This window comes from Pollachius pollachius (assembly GCF_949987615.1).
Source record: "Pollachius pollachius genome assembly, chromosome: 8".
Classification (NCBI taxonomy): Eukaryota; Metazoa; Chordata; class Actinopteri; order Gadiformes; family Gadidae; genus Pollachius; species Pollachius pollachius.
Window position 1 is genome coordinate 627,772 of NC_136941.1, and position 14,717 is coordinate 642,488.

Genomic DNA, 14,717 nt, shown 5'->3' on the forward strand with positions numbered 1-14,717 from the left:
GACAGTTAATAAAACAGCTGTTGTGCAAATCCTTATGCAGATGTTACCGTTTTTTTTGAGCGCTGTGAGACTCCGTTTTAAGTGTCCTATATGCGTGTGAATACACGCGCACACACACACACACACACACTTTGGGATGTGCGTTAACGGTTATGCATTTTCGGCTGCTGGACGATTCCATACTCTTCAAGACTGCATTCTTTCAAATGACGTTTGAGACGACTTGCGTTTATGTAATCTCCTCCCTCCATACTCGTGTGATTCAGTTACTAAAAGAGACGTCTGTTAAAGAAGTTTCACTGTGGCTCAAATTTAAACTATTCTTTGTGTTCAGCAAATCACCCATTACCTAGTTCTGGAAATGGATTAACTGTTGTGGCTTAAGCATTAAAAACAAATGGAATATGGTTTGTGGTTTTGCATCAAAAAAGAAAGCACATTCTTCCTCTAAAAATCATTTTTAATAAGAATCCAATAGCTCCAAAATAAAAGAGAACAACATTTTCTATCAGCCATGGGTATTTACAATGCAGAACTACTAAACAAAAGTCAAGTCATACATTGTGAAATTCAAAATGAATTTCCTTTTGAAGAAGAACATTTGAACTGGATCTTGACAGCAGACGCAGGAACCTATCTCTTGGGCCAGTTCTGCCGGCCTCCTCTGTAGAAGGAAAACCAGGGTAGAAGAAACCCGTTCAGACTATGGAAGACAATCTTAAACAAACTAAATTAAATAATCATTAAATCGTTACCTATCGGACTTCCCAGGCATGTAGGACATGCTTTTGTTCCCGGCGAGGTTTGGTCTGTTATTCCGAGGATTCTTCTTCAGGGAGAAAGGTTTGAACGTCATACTTTGTTCAGGAAGGTGCAATTAGAATTCAGGTGACGAAACAATGAATATAATACACAATTTTACCTTCTTGGTGGGATCGTGGTAGGGCTTGTTCGGATCAAACTGCGAACCGGCCCTGGCATTGGGTCCTGCGATGAATACATATAATTAAACATGATACGCAATATACAACCGGGTTCATCAATAAGCCAACCAAATCAAAATGAGAGTGAGGGTTAATGATTGTGTATCAATGAGAGGGGTTAGGATGGAGGTGGATGTGGGCAGTAAGACCACCCTACTCTTTGAGCCTCTGGATATCACCCGGGTGGAATCTCGTTGCTCACCCCTGATATACCACTCAAATTCCATCGCATAGGCGGTTGCGTTCATAACGTGGATCAAAGTGGACACACCGGCAAAGACTTTGAGGTTGGACGAGTTGTAGTCGAAGGGTTTGAAGTCTGGCTGGGGGGACGCGCTGTCCTCCGGGGCCTTCTGCACGACCTTGGACTTCTTTGGGGGTCTGGGGGTCGACTGTCCTTCCTCGCTGACCATCCTCTTCTTCCCCTCCCCCTCCTCCTTCTTAGACGCCGCCTCCTAAGAAAGGTCATGGAACAGTTTTTAATCCTGATGTTTCGGTTAACATCGCAAAGAACCAAAAAGGACTTTTAAATTTGGCGTTTCGTTTGATCAATTTGGTAGATGGACATGCCACATTTTGATTGGATTCTCTTCCATGGAATAGAGTAGTTTCCCTCTCATTTCACTGTGAAAAAATGCCAGCATGGATATTATTGCCATGATTTTGTGACCTTGACAAACAGGGACCCATTCCCAGCTCAATGGATAACGTTTGATAACTTCTGAATGAATTGCGCGCATGGTGCAAAATGTCAACTTTGACTTTGATTTGTTTTCACCCTACTATTGCCGTGTGACTTGAAACGAAGTCTGTAAGCCGAAGGCAGTACTCATAGTCACACGTTTGAAGGGTCAAAGGTTGAACACGCGTTGAACCTTTGTCCTTGTGTTGAACACAGGACAAACCTGAAGAGAAGCTTGTTGGTGATCAAGAACAAGCCACCGTCACCCCAGTGACGCGTTTCAATACACGGGCAAATGGCTAACCACTGTAGTGGAGGATCAGAAGACACATGGAAACATACTGTCCCCTTCACACCCCCCCCTCCATGACAGATGTGCCGTTGCATAATTCCCAACTGCCTTGTTTTGTCTGGCCCACCCAGGAGGCGGCCATGTTAATCTGGATTTAGACAAACACGTTGAAAAGGCACAATGAGTCGATCCCAGAGCTGTGTGACCCTCAGCATCGTTGTAAAGCGGCTAATACCATAAGCCCCCAAAGTATGATGAATTGCTAAGGCACAAAACCGAGGACGCGGGGAGGATAAACCATTCTCAGCGTGCGCTGAGAGCAGCATCTACGCCAGAGCCGACACCAATTCAAAATGGTTTAATATTATTTTTAGGCCGGTCAACGTAAACGCAAGATTAAAACGAAAACCATACCACGATAAAAATGTACTGCTGCCATTTAATGTCTGCCCAATCTGCATTTCTCACTGCCAATGAGCAGGTTTCCTCTAGGATTTCGGGCGTCTCCCCCTCGCCCCCCTTTTCCACCGCCAGTACCGCCTTTTTCTGCTGATCAGATACTTTTGTGTGACGGCTGCTGGCCACTGATTGGCCAGAGTGACGCCACTGGACGACTATCGATGAGCGCGACGTCCGAGCCTGACAGCCGACACCTTTAAATACTAGCATCAGCGTTCAGTCAACAGTGGTGATCGGTTATTGAACACGGCAGGATCAGCGCTCAAGAACACGCCGTGGGCGGTGACAGAGGTGGAACCTGCTCCTGTGTAGCCCTGCCTGTTTATGCGTCGCGTGATCTCGTAAGTGTCGCAGGTTCGCGCACGCGAGCGATGACGACCCGGGAGCCGCCCGCGTTGAGGCGGTACTTTCTAGATGGGAACACGCCGTGCCTGGAACCAAACCGAGTCGTGCCACGCTAAGCCGTGGCGAGTTGAGCTGGTGCTGTCGGTGGAGAAGGGGCATTAGAGAGCTTAAGGTTAGGGTCTTTCATCATAAGGTGTGTCCTTAGAGATGATGGGTCATTCAGGTCCTCTTAATCAACAACCGACTGGACGATGGAGAGAGATGAGAGAGCGAGAGATAAGAGAGGAGAGAGAGAGAGACTCACGGCGACTTGCTGGCGGACGGTGGCCACGTCCTTCAGGGACTGCTGGTAGTCCAGTTTGGCCTTCTTCCTTTCCCCTGGGAGAGGAAGAGGAGGAGAGAGTGGTGAGACCCAGACACGCGACCCGGCGGGGGGTCCCGGATACGGGAGCGTCGACGGCGGTCCTCACCGGCGGCCTTCCGGGCCTTCTCCTTGCTCTTCTCCCTGGCGGTCCGCTTGGCCTCCTGTTCCTTCTGCTGCTGCTCCATGCTCTGCAGCTTCCAGCGCTGGCTGATCTGAGGGTCCAGGGGGGGGGCGTTAGGGCGGCCGGCTTTGGTTCCAGTCTCATTGATTAAATCTGGTTCTAATTGGGCTGTGATTCATGTTTGTTTCGCGACACTCATCTACCTGAGGACGTTGTGTGGTCGGGATGCCTTATCCCTTCCTACTCCTTAATTAGATGTATGCCATGATTACGGCAAGTCGCTTTTGAGAAAGCCATCTCCCAAACGACTCCGTGGGAGACAGAGAGACCTTGTTTAGCAAGGGGTGAACAGAAGATGGCGGTTTACCTCGTAGACCTTTGAAGAGGGGTCCAGCTTGGCGGCTTTGTTGACGTGCACATCCACCGAGGGCAGGTACTAAAACACAATCATGACAAAAAAAACAAAGATTTAATTGTCGACCCAGACATCATAACGACGGCACAGTACGGTAGAAGCGTTCGCTCCCCACACCGCTCACCATTCTGAAGGGGTTCTGGAACGACTCGATGATGCGGCCGGCCTTCTGTTTGGCCACGCTTAGCGCCGCGCTCCTGGGCACGAGGTCCTATGAATAAGTAAATACAGAGAGGCGCACTTTGTAAAGATAACAACGCTCAAGCAGGCGCCCGAAATCAGGGAGGGTGAAGGGTCTGCCGGCTCTCCCTCAGAACCAATCAGCAGGCGGGCTGCCCTCGCTGACGAGCACACCTCTCCTCTGGAGAGGCGACGCCGGACGTAATCAGTCCAATCACACCGCTGCGCCATGCCGCTGGAGTTAAGTGGTGCATACGTTCTCGGCCTACGGCGACGGCCCCCCTTAGTTGGGGAACCGTTGCACCGAACGAACACTGAAACGTGACTGATTGATTGATTTTATTTGACCATAAGATATGAAGAGCGCTCTGTATCATACATTAAAATACATAAATAGTGAGCAATGACACAATAAAGACCGAAGGTTTATTTCCATTATGGTCCCTGATTATACACCTACATACAAGTCACACACATAACAATGATCATAATCAAGACACATCTAGGATTGGCACCTTAGCCATTGTTTCACAGCCTTTTTAAAATGGCCTATGTTTCTGACTGACTTGAATGTACCAGGTAACCCGTTCCGAAGTGTAGTTCCAGAATAAATCAAATAATCTTTGCCCATATTAGTCTTACCTCTGGGGGGTACAAAATCTGTTGAGCTACTCCTAGTGGAATGCCTGTGAACTTCACTTACACGATTAAAATAATTTCAATCCGGGCGCCTTACCTCGAAAATGGTGACGGTGGCGCGAGCGACCAGACTGGTGTCGTACTGGATCTCCATGTCCGTCTCCGGTTCTGGTTCTGAGAACAGCGTGCCCTGCTTCTTCTCGGGCAGCTCGTCGGAGGACGACTCTACACAACGACATACGGTTTGTTAGCGTACGGCGCCACCGAAACCGCCAGAAAACATTGTGTACAAATCAATTGTCAGCCGTTCTGCATTCGCTGCAGTTCTTTCCCCTCACTCGTTCATCCTGCTGCGGTTCTTTCCCCTCACTCGTTCATCCTGCTGCGGCTCTTTCCCCTCACTCGTTCATCCTGCTGCGGTTCTTTCCCCTCACTCGTTCATCCTGCTGCGGTTCTTTCCCCTCACTCGTTCATCCTGCTGCAGTGCTTTCCCCTCACTCGTTCATCCCTCCCACCCAGAGCGGGAGAGACAGCGTGCCTGACCAGATGATGACCACAGAGACTCCATCGTTGGATAATGGGAATGGCATTCCAAACCGAAACAAGACTGATTCATCCCATTGATTACATGCAATGATCCCGATGTTTTTGATGACCACACTTGAAATCCGAGTCCCCGCTGATGGGTGCTTTCACACCCATCAGCGCGCTTTCATTCACCCTCTTCACATCGATGGTGCGTTGGGATCGATGCCCTCTTCATATGTTGTTCATACGTCGATACAGACTCATGTTCTGTGTTCCGATATCCATACTTCCATGAGTACACTTAAACGTAGTACACTATCCGCACTCACTAAGTGCGCTGGTTTTCAGATGTCCGTGTTGTTCCAAATCGAATACTCCGTGGTGCACTGACCGGAAACTACGATCACGACTGCCACCGCGGCTCCTCCCCGCAATAAACATCCCGCTTTGAACGGTGAACTCTTTACGCCTAGCAGCTATAAAAATTACAAAATGACTATTAATGCAGCCTATGGTGAAAATGTGCCAAAGTTGGCTCAGCCTGGCGCTGCCTCTTCCGCTACGTAGCCAAGATGGCCGCCGTTGAGTACGAAAAGTTTACATCAATCCACACAGCGGTTCGACCGTTTTGAGTACACCATCCATTTCAGTACACTTCTTATTCACCCCGATCTTAATTGGAACACGCCCTACGTACTCAAACTAAACATAGTGGGTGTGGATAGTATGGCTATCGGAACGCGCCACTGGTCCTCATGGAGACCTACCGTTGGGCAAGCACAGCGAGCCGTCGCCCTCGGAGGTCCTGGAGGTGTCGTGCGGGCCGAACAAGGAGCCTTCCTCCTGGGAACACAGTAAGGAGGCGTTTAGTCTACCGGGCCTCCGCTCCGTCCCGCTCCCAAAGCGTCTCACTCTCAGGTCTGCCATCGGACACCGACCTTCTTAATCGGGGTGAAGCCTTTCTTGATCTGCGCCACAATCTCTGCCTGCGGGCGGGGGGGGGGGGGGGGGGGGGGGGGGGGGGGGGGGGGGGGGGGGGGGGGAAGACAAAGAAAACACAAACTGTTCTTCACAAGCGTTCCGAACATACGTGTCGCCGGGTGGATGGGGTGGCAGCGGTCCGGCCACATTCCACCGGGAGAGCCCAAGCCGTGCCCCGCGGCTCACCTTAAGGAGGGGCATCTCACGGGCCTGCTGCACCAGGAGGTGGAGCTCGTTCACCTGCTGCCGCACCAGGGGCGGCACGGGGTTGCAGCAGGCGATGATGCCCTGGGGCTCCCTGCCGGTCAGAGAGGGGGCAGCCATTAGGAACGGGGGGGGGGGGGGGGGGGGTGTGGACGGGCACCTCCCAGAAAAGGTTTCATCCTTCCGTCCTCAGTTCTAGGGCTTCCGCATTACAGTAGTGCGTTTTTCGCACGCACACGCACACACACACACACACACACTTTGCCACCTAGCTTGACAGTCCCCCCAGCCCCCCCCAGTGATGAACGTACTTGGGCAGCTCCTCGGCGATCTTGATCATCATGTGGTTGGGCAGGACGTACCTGAAAGAGGGGGGAGAAGATGCATTTGAGAATGAAGCGGTCGGGGGGGGCTATGGAGGTCCACCGCCGATCTGGTGGGGGCCCCTCTCAAAGGGCCGTCCTGCTGATGGGGTCAGCGGGGCCGAAGGAGAACGGACCGCATGCCTCTACAGAGCTCCTCTCAGTCAGCGGGCTAAGAAAGCACCCTGAAGACACCGTCTATACCGCCTCTCCATCACACATCTGTTCACGCGCACGCACACGCACAAACAATGATGTCATGCGACGGCCATCAGGCCGTCATTAGGGGGGCAGGCAGGGGCCCCGAGTGGCTGACTGAAGGACCCCTCAACGGCACTAGAGAGACGCAGGATCACAGGCGACCCGGGGGAGGGGGGGTGGGGCTGAGATGTTCTAGTGTGCTGTTATTCTAAGGCACACCATGTCAAGTTAAACTGGTAAGTCAACAAAGATACAGTCGGGTTGTTATTATGAACAGTGCACCAAAGAGTTTTACGTTTGTTGTAGTCCCTTGACATAAAGGCGGCCCCATCCTTAGTGGTGTGCCTTGCATGTCATTTGTATTGTTGTATTGTATACACAGACTTCCTTTGCTACCTTAGCCTTCGTGTATTTCACTACTATGCTGGTGTCTGTACTGGGTAGATGACCCCAGCCTTATGCCCAAGAATGTATATCTGAGCTCCGTAAGCTACGTGGAGCTGTTGGTGTAAAGATGGTGGAGCTGTTGGTGTAAAGATGGTGCAGCTGTTGGTGTAAAGATGGTGGAGCTGTTGGTGTAAAGATGGTGGAGCTGTTGGTCTCAAGATGGTGGAGCTGTTGGTCTCAAGATGGTGGAGCTGTTGGTGTCAGATGGTGGAGGTTTGGTGTAGGGACCGACCGATATGGATTTTTTGGGGCCTACACCGATATTTTTTTCATCAGCCTTAGCCGATGACCGATACGCCGCTAACGATTTTCTTGAGCCGATATTTGGAGCCGATACTGCTTTTCCTCGCTGAATTTATGTCATGAAAATGACACAGTGATGATAACAAATGTTACAAGTCTCAATTTAAAAACATTCACTGAACTGTCTGTAAATCCTACCGGGAAAAAAATTAAATAAAAACTAAATAAAAATCGGCTTATGCCGATACACGTAAAACACAACATATATCGGCCGATATATCGGCCGATATCTCGGCCGCTCACTACGGTGGTGTCATCAGGCCGTGGCGGTGAGGCCCTACCCAGTGCTCTCGTCCTCCTGACGGCCCAGCTTGTCCCTCCAGGCGAACAGCAGCCTGAAGGCGGACAGCTGCTGGGTGTTGAAGGCCCTCTTCTGCCTCTTCTGGAGGTCCTGGTACGACTCCTCTGTGAAGATGGGCTTGCTGTATTTCTGGGTGGTAGGTCGGGGGGGGGGGGTGATGAGTGGATGGATAAGAGAGCAGATTTGAGTAAAGCACGCATACAAACGTACGCAGGGAAACGTTAGATTAAAACGCTAAGGTGGAGCCGGCACATGTAGATAAGGTGATGCGCATTAAAAGGTCTAATTGCTGCATGTTAAACGCCGCTGGAAGACAATTACAGGAGGTCATTCCCATCGTACTCCTCAGTCATTTGTCCAGATTTCAATTCAGGATGACTTATCTACGGGTCAGTAATGAGGGGGTACCGGCCAAGCATCTCACTGAAGCAGGCCTCCCGGGAGACTGCAGACACGACGCTGGACGGGAGATGTCTTTGGACTGAGACTCACCTTGAGGGAGATGTCTTTGGACTGAGACTCACCTTGAGGGAGATGTCTTTGGACTGAGACTCACCTTGAGGGAGATGTCTTTGGACTGAGACTCACCTTGAGGGAGATGTCTTTGGACTGAGACTCACCTTGAGGGAGATGTCTTTGCTCTTGTGCCAGATGCTCCGCAGCAGGGCTGGCTGGCCGTGGTTGAAGTCCAACAGCTCCCCCCTCAGGCGGTCGTAGATATAGAGCAGGTAGTGGGTGTCTGCCCGCGCATACTGAAACATCTCCTCGGGCAGAGGCCTGCACGCACGCACACACACACACACACACACACACACAGTGAGACGTGTCAAACAAGGGTTTTCATTAGCATAGTTTAAGGTGTCGTTATGCCATTTCCACAGAAGGACACACACACACACACACACACACACACACACACACACACACACACACACACACACTGAGACGTGTCAAACAAGGGTTTTCATTAGCATACTTTAAGGTGTCATTATGCCATTTCCACAGAAGGACACACACACGGAGAGTGAACTAGTTTGTTTTGGTCAACCTGCCAATGTTCCGGCCAGTTCGACACACAACACCACACACGACTCTTCAGTGTCGGTCCCAGCATTAAAGTCCTATTTCTGCTCCTCCCCCCCCCAAACCCTGGACACAGACACATAACCTAAGGAGCGAGAGCGAGGTCCCTCCTACCGGATCCTCCAGTCCGCCAGCTGGAAGCGCTTGTCCGACTTGACGTGGCAGAAGTGCTTGAGCAGGTGGTCCAGGGAGTGGCGGGCGTGCTGCAGGGCGCGGCTGGCCTGGTGCGTGTCGAACATGTTCACCACGTACACACCCAGGTCCTTCTGCAGCCACTCGATGTCCGAGTCCGCGCCGTGGAACACCTGGCAGGGGGGACGCAAAGGGGTTCATGAGGGGGCGGGGCTGGGTCTTTAGAGGGGATCGGGGGGGCAGCTTGTGGTCAGGACAACAGAGCACAGCCGGGAGTGTTGGGATATTCGTTAGGGGGTAGGATTGTTTTGGTTGTTCTGAGCCACAAATCCATTCGGGGCGTTGAAATGATTGGCATGGCTGCGTTTTCGTATCGTTGTGTGTGTCGTGTTTGTGTGTCGTGCTTGTGTGTCGTGTTTGTGTGGGTCATGTTTGTGTGTGTCGTGTTTGTGTGTCATGGTCGTGTGTGTCATGTTTGTGTCGTGTTTGTGTGTCGTGTTCGTGTGTGTCATGTTTGTGTGTCGTGTTCGTGTGTCGTGTTTGTGTGTCGTGTGTGTCGTGTCTGTGTGTCGTGTTCGTGTGTGTCGTGTTTGTGTGTCGTGTTTGTGTGTCGTGTTCGTGTGTCGTGTTTGTGTGTGTCAAGTTTGTTTGTCGTGTTTGTGTGTCGTGTTTGTGTGTCGTGTTCGTGTGTGTCGTGTTAGTGTGTCATGTTAGTGTGTCATGTTAGTGTGTCATGTTCGCATGTGTCGTGTTCGTGTGTGTCGTGTTTGTGTGTCATGTTAGTGTGTCATGTTCGCGTGTGTCGTGTTTGTGTGTCCTGTTCGTGTGTGTCGTGTTGGTGTGTCATGTTAGTGTGTCATGTTCGTGTGTGTCGTGTTTGTGTGTCGTTTGTGTGTGCCATGTCTTGCGGGGATGACATGGCGACGAGCAGATGTTAGAACAAGACTACATTCATAGCACGGGAAACTTGATGTACCTTTTGTTATTTTATATTCGTTCATCGTTTCGCAATTCGGACATTGAGTGAACCTCTCGGGATCCGAACGAGGACACCGTTTTAGTGGAGAACGAAGCGGTGCTCACCTTGACGATGTCGGGGTCGGTGAACACCTCGTTGAGCAGGTACAGCTCCCCGCGGAGCTCCAGGGTGTCGATGATGTAGTCCTGATCCCGGGTGGAGATCTGCATCAGGCAGGTGAGGCCCAGGAAGCTCCTGTAGGAGTGGTGCTGGACGGGGACACAGGGAGACAGGGTGTGGGCGACGACAGTGGGCGTGTGGAGCTCTCCGCCGCCATCAGCGACTGGAGGTGCACCTCCTCTGAGGCGATGGAGTCTATTTAAATCAGGGCCCAAACACAGACGGCGGCATTTCCAGTCTGGGGTGGACGAAGGACATTTTATCTCAAAACTTTGTCCAAATGTTTGTCTGCAAATGTGCTCCTTTACTTTTATTATTCATAACTCCTGTAATTATTTTATTTGATCGTATGTCCTTAGAATATGAAGAATAATTCCTTCCTATTTCTCTCTGAAAGGCTTTTGTGTTTGAAGGGTGCCGTGTTAATGAACTCGTCTCATACGAGACCCTTGAGACATAACGATTGAACTGCGGTCTGAAGGCTGAGCTCCTGAACGCTAGACCTTCTGGACACGTACCTCCAAGTCCACGGCGAACTCCGGCACTTTGCACAGCGTCTCGTTCAGCGCCACCAGGTCCTCCAGCGTGTCGATGAAGGAGCACTTCGTCTCCTCCATGGGCTTGAACATCTGGACACCACAGAAGAAGACGAAGAAGAAGAACGAAATCAGCCTTGGTACGCACTTTAAGTTCTAGGGGGATGATACCACTTTAGTACCACATCAACTTATCTATTTTTACATCACACCATCGTCATTTGTGAGCAGGTGAAAGGTTTGGCGCATTGCTCAAGGATGCCTACCTCGGCGGCGGGCTTTGGGATTCAAACCCAGAACCCTTCAACTGAGAAGCAGAGAGCAGAGTAACCACTGGACCACGCTGAGACAGGATAATATCTCTGGCATTTAAAGCCAGGAGCATGGCAGGTTGAAAGGGAGGTAGACGGGGCATCATACGGATGGAATGACTGGGGAGATTGTGTAAATACCTGAGGTTCACACTTTGAGAGCAGTCTTTCTGGAATAATCAGATGGTCAAGTTCATGTTGGTATGGGTGCGCAAACCTACACAAAGCAATATCACAAAATTATTATAATATATGAATATGAACGACAAATAAAAACGTATAAATTCTATTATACACCGATTTATAATTAACATACATGATTATTACACCTCAGTATATACAGCTTGGAAAGCCGCATTACGAATAAAGTCATAGGATGTAGTGCTTCAGATTATCAGAATGAATCATGGGATTTTTTGTCAACGACACAATGCCATATTGAGAATACTCAAAGACAAAAAGAAATCCTATAACCAACGTCCACACACCGTAACCTAGTCTAATAAAACGTTTGTTTAGCACGTTTCATTTGAGAAGCCCTGGGAATCATTCAAACCCAACAATGACAACTTATAATGATCTCACAATGATTACACCATTACGCTGCGACGTGGCGATGCACCAGCCCTCTATGGTAAATGGTAAATGGAATGCATTTATATAGCGCTTTTTTCTAACCAGTGGCCACCCAAAGCGTTTTACAATATCGCCTATAACATTCACCCATTCATACACACATTCACACGCCGACGGAGGCGTCAGCCACGCAGGGCGACGGCCGGCTCGTCGGGAGCAGTCAGGGTGAGGCGTCTCGCTCAGGGACACCTCGACCCTCCGGGGGATGGAACTAGCAGCCTCCCGGGTACCAGCCAAGCCGCTCTGCCTCCTGATATGTGTGAGCAGCCGGTCTTACATGTCCTCCACGTGCTCCTGGGTCCTCTGCTGGTGGATGAAGTCGGCCAGCGCTGCGGGGACGTCCAGGTCTTCAGGACGCTCCTTACGGATCTGCTTGTTGGTGAAGTCTGCGGACGGAGGAGGGGAGAGCAGAGCCAATATCAACATTAGAGCTCGACCGATATATCGGCGGGCCGATATAAGGAATTTCCAAACTATCGGTATCAGCCGATACATTTTTTTTTTTTTTTGGGGGGGGGGGGGTAGGGGTTATTGTGTTTTTGTTCAAAGGACTTTCAGTTTCAAATCGTAAGTTTGCATTTTTAGAAATTGTATTTATCAGAACCTTAATAAATTTTGATTTCGACTTTTCTGTTGTGACAAAAAAATAGTTTCTTTAAACTGCATTACCTTAGTATTTTATTGAGGACTCATAAATAACTACAAATAACCAATGTTAGGGAAATCTGTTTGTTTTGTTACTTGTTTCTGGAATTTATTTTTTAAATATATACCGGCCGATATATCGGAATATCAGATTTTTAAATCACCAAATATTTGTATCGGTATTGGCCTCAAAAATCCTTTATCGTTTGGGCTCTCATCTACACATGAACACAGATGAACGATCGGGAAACCTTGGCATGTGGAGGATGATGATGATGCTCAAGCAAGTCATTTATTTACACTCTAAGAAAACCAAAGAGCCCGTTCGGGATATGGAAATAGTTTGTTGTTTTTGTCAACTGAGTCTTCCAAAGGCTCTGGGTGTAATGAAGGCAGTATTCATGAAGGCTGGATTTTCACAGCACATCATTTTTTAATACTGTTTCAGGAAAAGCCATATTATAGGCTTACTAACTGTAGCCAATATATTCTGGATTTTCTCTCACATCCCTAATAGAATGCATAAAATCATTGGACTATGGACTATCCTCTACTGCACACGTGAACTTGGGGGAAACCTCTGCATTCTGATGATGATGATGATAAGGCTCACACATTTATTTACTTTCTTTCATGAACCAGAACACATGTGTCCTGGTGTTTTGGTGGAATGGGGTAGGGATTCATCCCCAGGTCGTGCGATGGAGTCCTAAGCGGGGATAGGCTCTCTGCTGGTGTTGTACACTGAGACTCAGCATGCTTCCATAATCCTCGGTCACATCCCGGCAGTAGGAACACTTACAGGATGGAAGAGGTTTGGTGGCGTTGGGCTTGATGAAGATCTTGGGAACGAAGGGAATGTTGCTGTTGTCCACTTTCTCTTTGAACTTCATCTGCGGCCGGTTGATGTTCCGGGCCTGCAGCAGGCGGAATGTCTCGGAACCCCGGGGGTCCGCCCCCTGGAAGCAGAGAGGTCACCCCGTATCACCCACTGAACTGGAGTCAACTGGTCCGAACTGACTGATCAGCAGTCGTTTTAAAAAGGTAGGCCTGGGTTCCAAGAGTTGGAGCCAACAGACTCATATGAAACTAGATCATATGATAATTATTAAAAACATTAACTCACGATAAATGTAATATTCTTAGAACACACAAGCAACAAAATGAAAAGGGTGCCAGCCTCGTGCGTATGAATGAGAGGACTCTGGAAGAAGCCAACCTTTCTGTTCCAGCTGGACACCACGATCTTGGGGGGCTGGTACCCCACGGGCATGACAGGTTTCTGGCTGCGGTTCACCCCGTCCGCCTCATCCAGCAGAATGCCCTGGAAACCAAACCAACTCGTTGTGGATATTGACCCATTTGTAATGCACTGGGAACACAACACAGAACTAACAGCAAACCACACAGCGAACATACCACTTTCTCCAGGATGACATCGTTGGAGTCCACCAGCAGGTCAAACTTATCTTCCAGACCTGTGAGCTTGTTGTTGTCCCGTATGTGCGATCTGCAGCCATGGTGTTGCATGATGTTGCTCATGCTAATGTGAGCGGGGGGCGAGATGATACAAGCGCACACAAGACGTTTAGTAGTCGTTCTCTTCAGAAACGACCTGGCTGACACGGGAGGAGAGAGCAGTATTCTCACCAGTGCAGGAGGCGGTCTCCCTGCGTCTCACAGAACTCTCTGAACCCAGGGAAGCTGCGATAGTAGTCGAAGTCATCTCCGGTCTGAGGCAAGGCGGCGGACGCCTTCGTGGCTGACAACACTGAACCCAATGCATACTGCAGGGGAAAGTGTAGGAGTTAGTTCTGACAGTCATCTAGACCTTAACGCTGACCCGTCTAACCCTAACCCTCCAATTCGGCTTCAATGTTTACGCACTTTGCAACGTTAGTTTAAGTTGACTTTTTTTTTCCTACAGGTAACATCAAACATGACATCCACTCATACGTGTATTGAATTCATCTTCATGGACGTTATATTTACTACAGATCACATGCATGCTACTATTAAAAGAGGCCTGACGCCGTGGCAGCGGTGTTGGTGGTCGGACTGGGAGCCCGGAGGTCCACGTTTCCCGGACCAGGGAGTCCAACACGGGTCACCTACTTTGGTGAACGCGTCCACGTCCTTGTATCCGGGGCAGAAGTCTTCTGCCTCTTCCTCCGCGTCATGTTCGGTGGGTGTTTCGGCCTGCGGTCCCCCGTTAGAGGGGTCTTTGCTCCTCGAAGCCTTCATGTCTGATAGGATGTGTACGATGTGTACATGTGTGTCGCGGTAGGCAGAGCTGCTTCCTCGGTCTTCTTCTTCGGGTGTTTGAGGAAAGACGTCCACTGAGTAACAGCGCCGCCTGTCGCACTGGAGGTCAGCTGAGTGACAGCGCCGCCTGTTGGACTGGAGGACCGCTGAGTGACAGCGCTGCC

The 14,717-nt window shown here is 49.9% G+C and overlaps 1 protein-coding gene across 1 annotated transcript; it reads right to left on the bottom strand.

Moving 5' to 3' along the window:
- Nucleotides 1–448: 448 nt before the first annotated feature.
- On the bottom strand, nt 449–14,578 carry exosc10 (exosome component 10). Its single transcript, XM_079741804.1, has 25 exons — nt 14,404–14,578; nt 13,939–14,075; nt 13,708–13,831; nt 13,508–13,612; nt 13,091–13,247; nt 11,921–12,029; nt 11,149–11,224; nt 10,679–10,789; nt 10,106–10,249; nt 9,005–9,195; nt 8,428–8,584; nt 7,788–7,936; nt 6,505–6,555; nt 6,176–6,287; nt 5,947–5,994; nt 5,776–5,851; nt 4,578–4,705; nt 3,786–3,872; nt 3,614–3,682; nt 3,232–3,337; nt 3,066–3,139; nt 1,255–1,438; nt 923–987; nt 756–829; nt 449–664 (listed from the first exon to the last, which is right to left on the bottom strand). The coding sequence occupies exons 1-25, from the start codon at nt 14,530–14,532 to the stop codon at nt 634–636; spliced, it is 2,694 nt and encodes an 897-aa protein (XP_079597930.1). The 5' UTR covers nt 14,533–14,578; the 3' UTR covers nt 449–633.
- Nucleotides 14,579–14,717: the final 139 nt, after the last annotated feature.

What these genes read in the sequence shown, in the direction of transcription:
- exosc10 (XM_079741804.1), bottom strand. Translation starts at nt 14,532, where the DNA reads ATGAAGGCTTCGAGGAGCAAAGACCCCTCTAACGGGGGACCGCAGGCC. An exon ending in TCCAGAACCCCTTCAGAATG is followed by an intron (nt 3,683 to 3,785) that starts GTGAGCGGTGTG and finishes ATTGTGTTTTAG; the next exon opens with TACCTGCCCTCGGTGGATGT. An exon ending in CCTCTTCAAAGGTCTACGAG is followed by an intron (nt 3,338 to 3,613) that starts GTAAACCGCCAT and finishes CTGGACCCTCAG; the next exon opens with ATCAGCCAGCGCTGGAAGCT.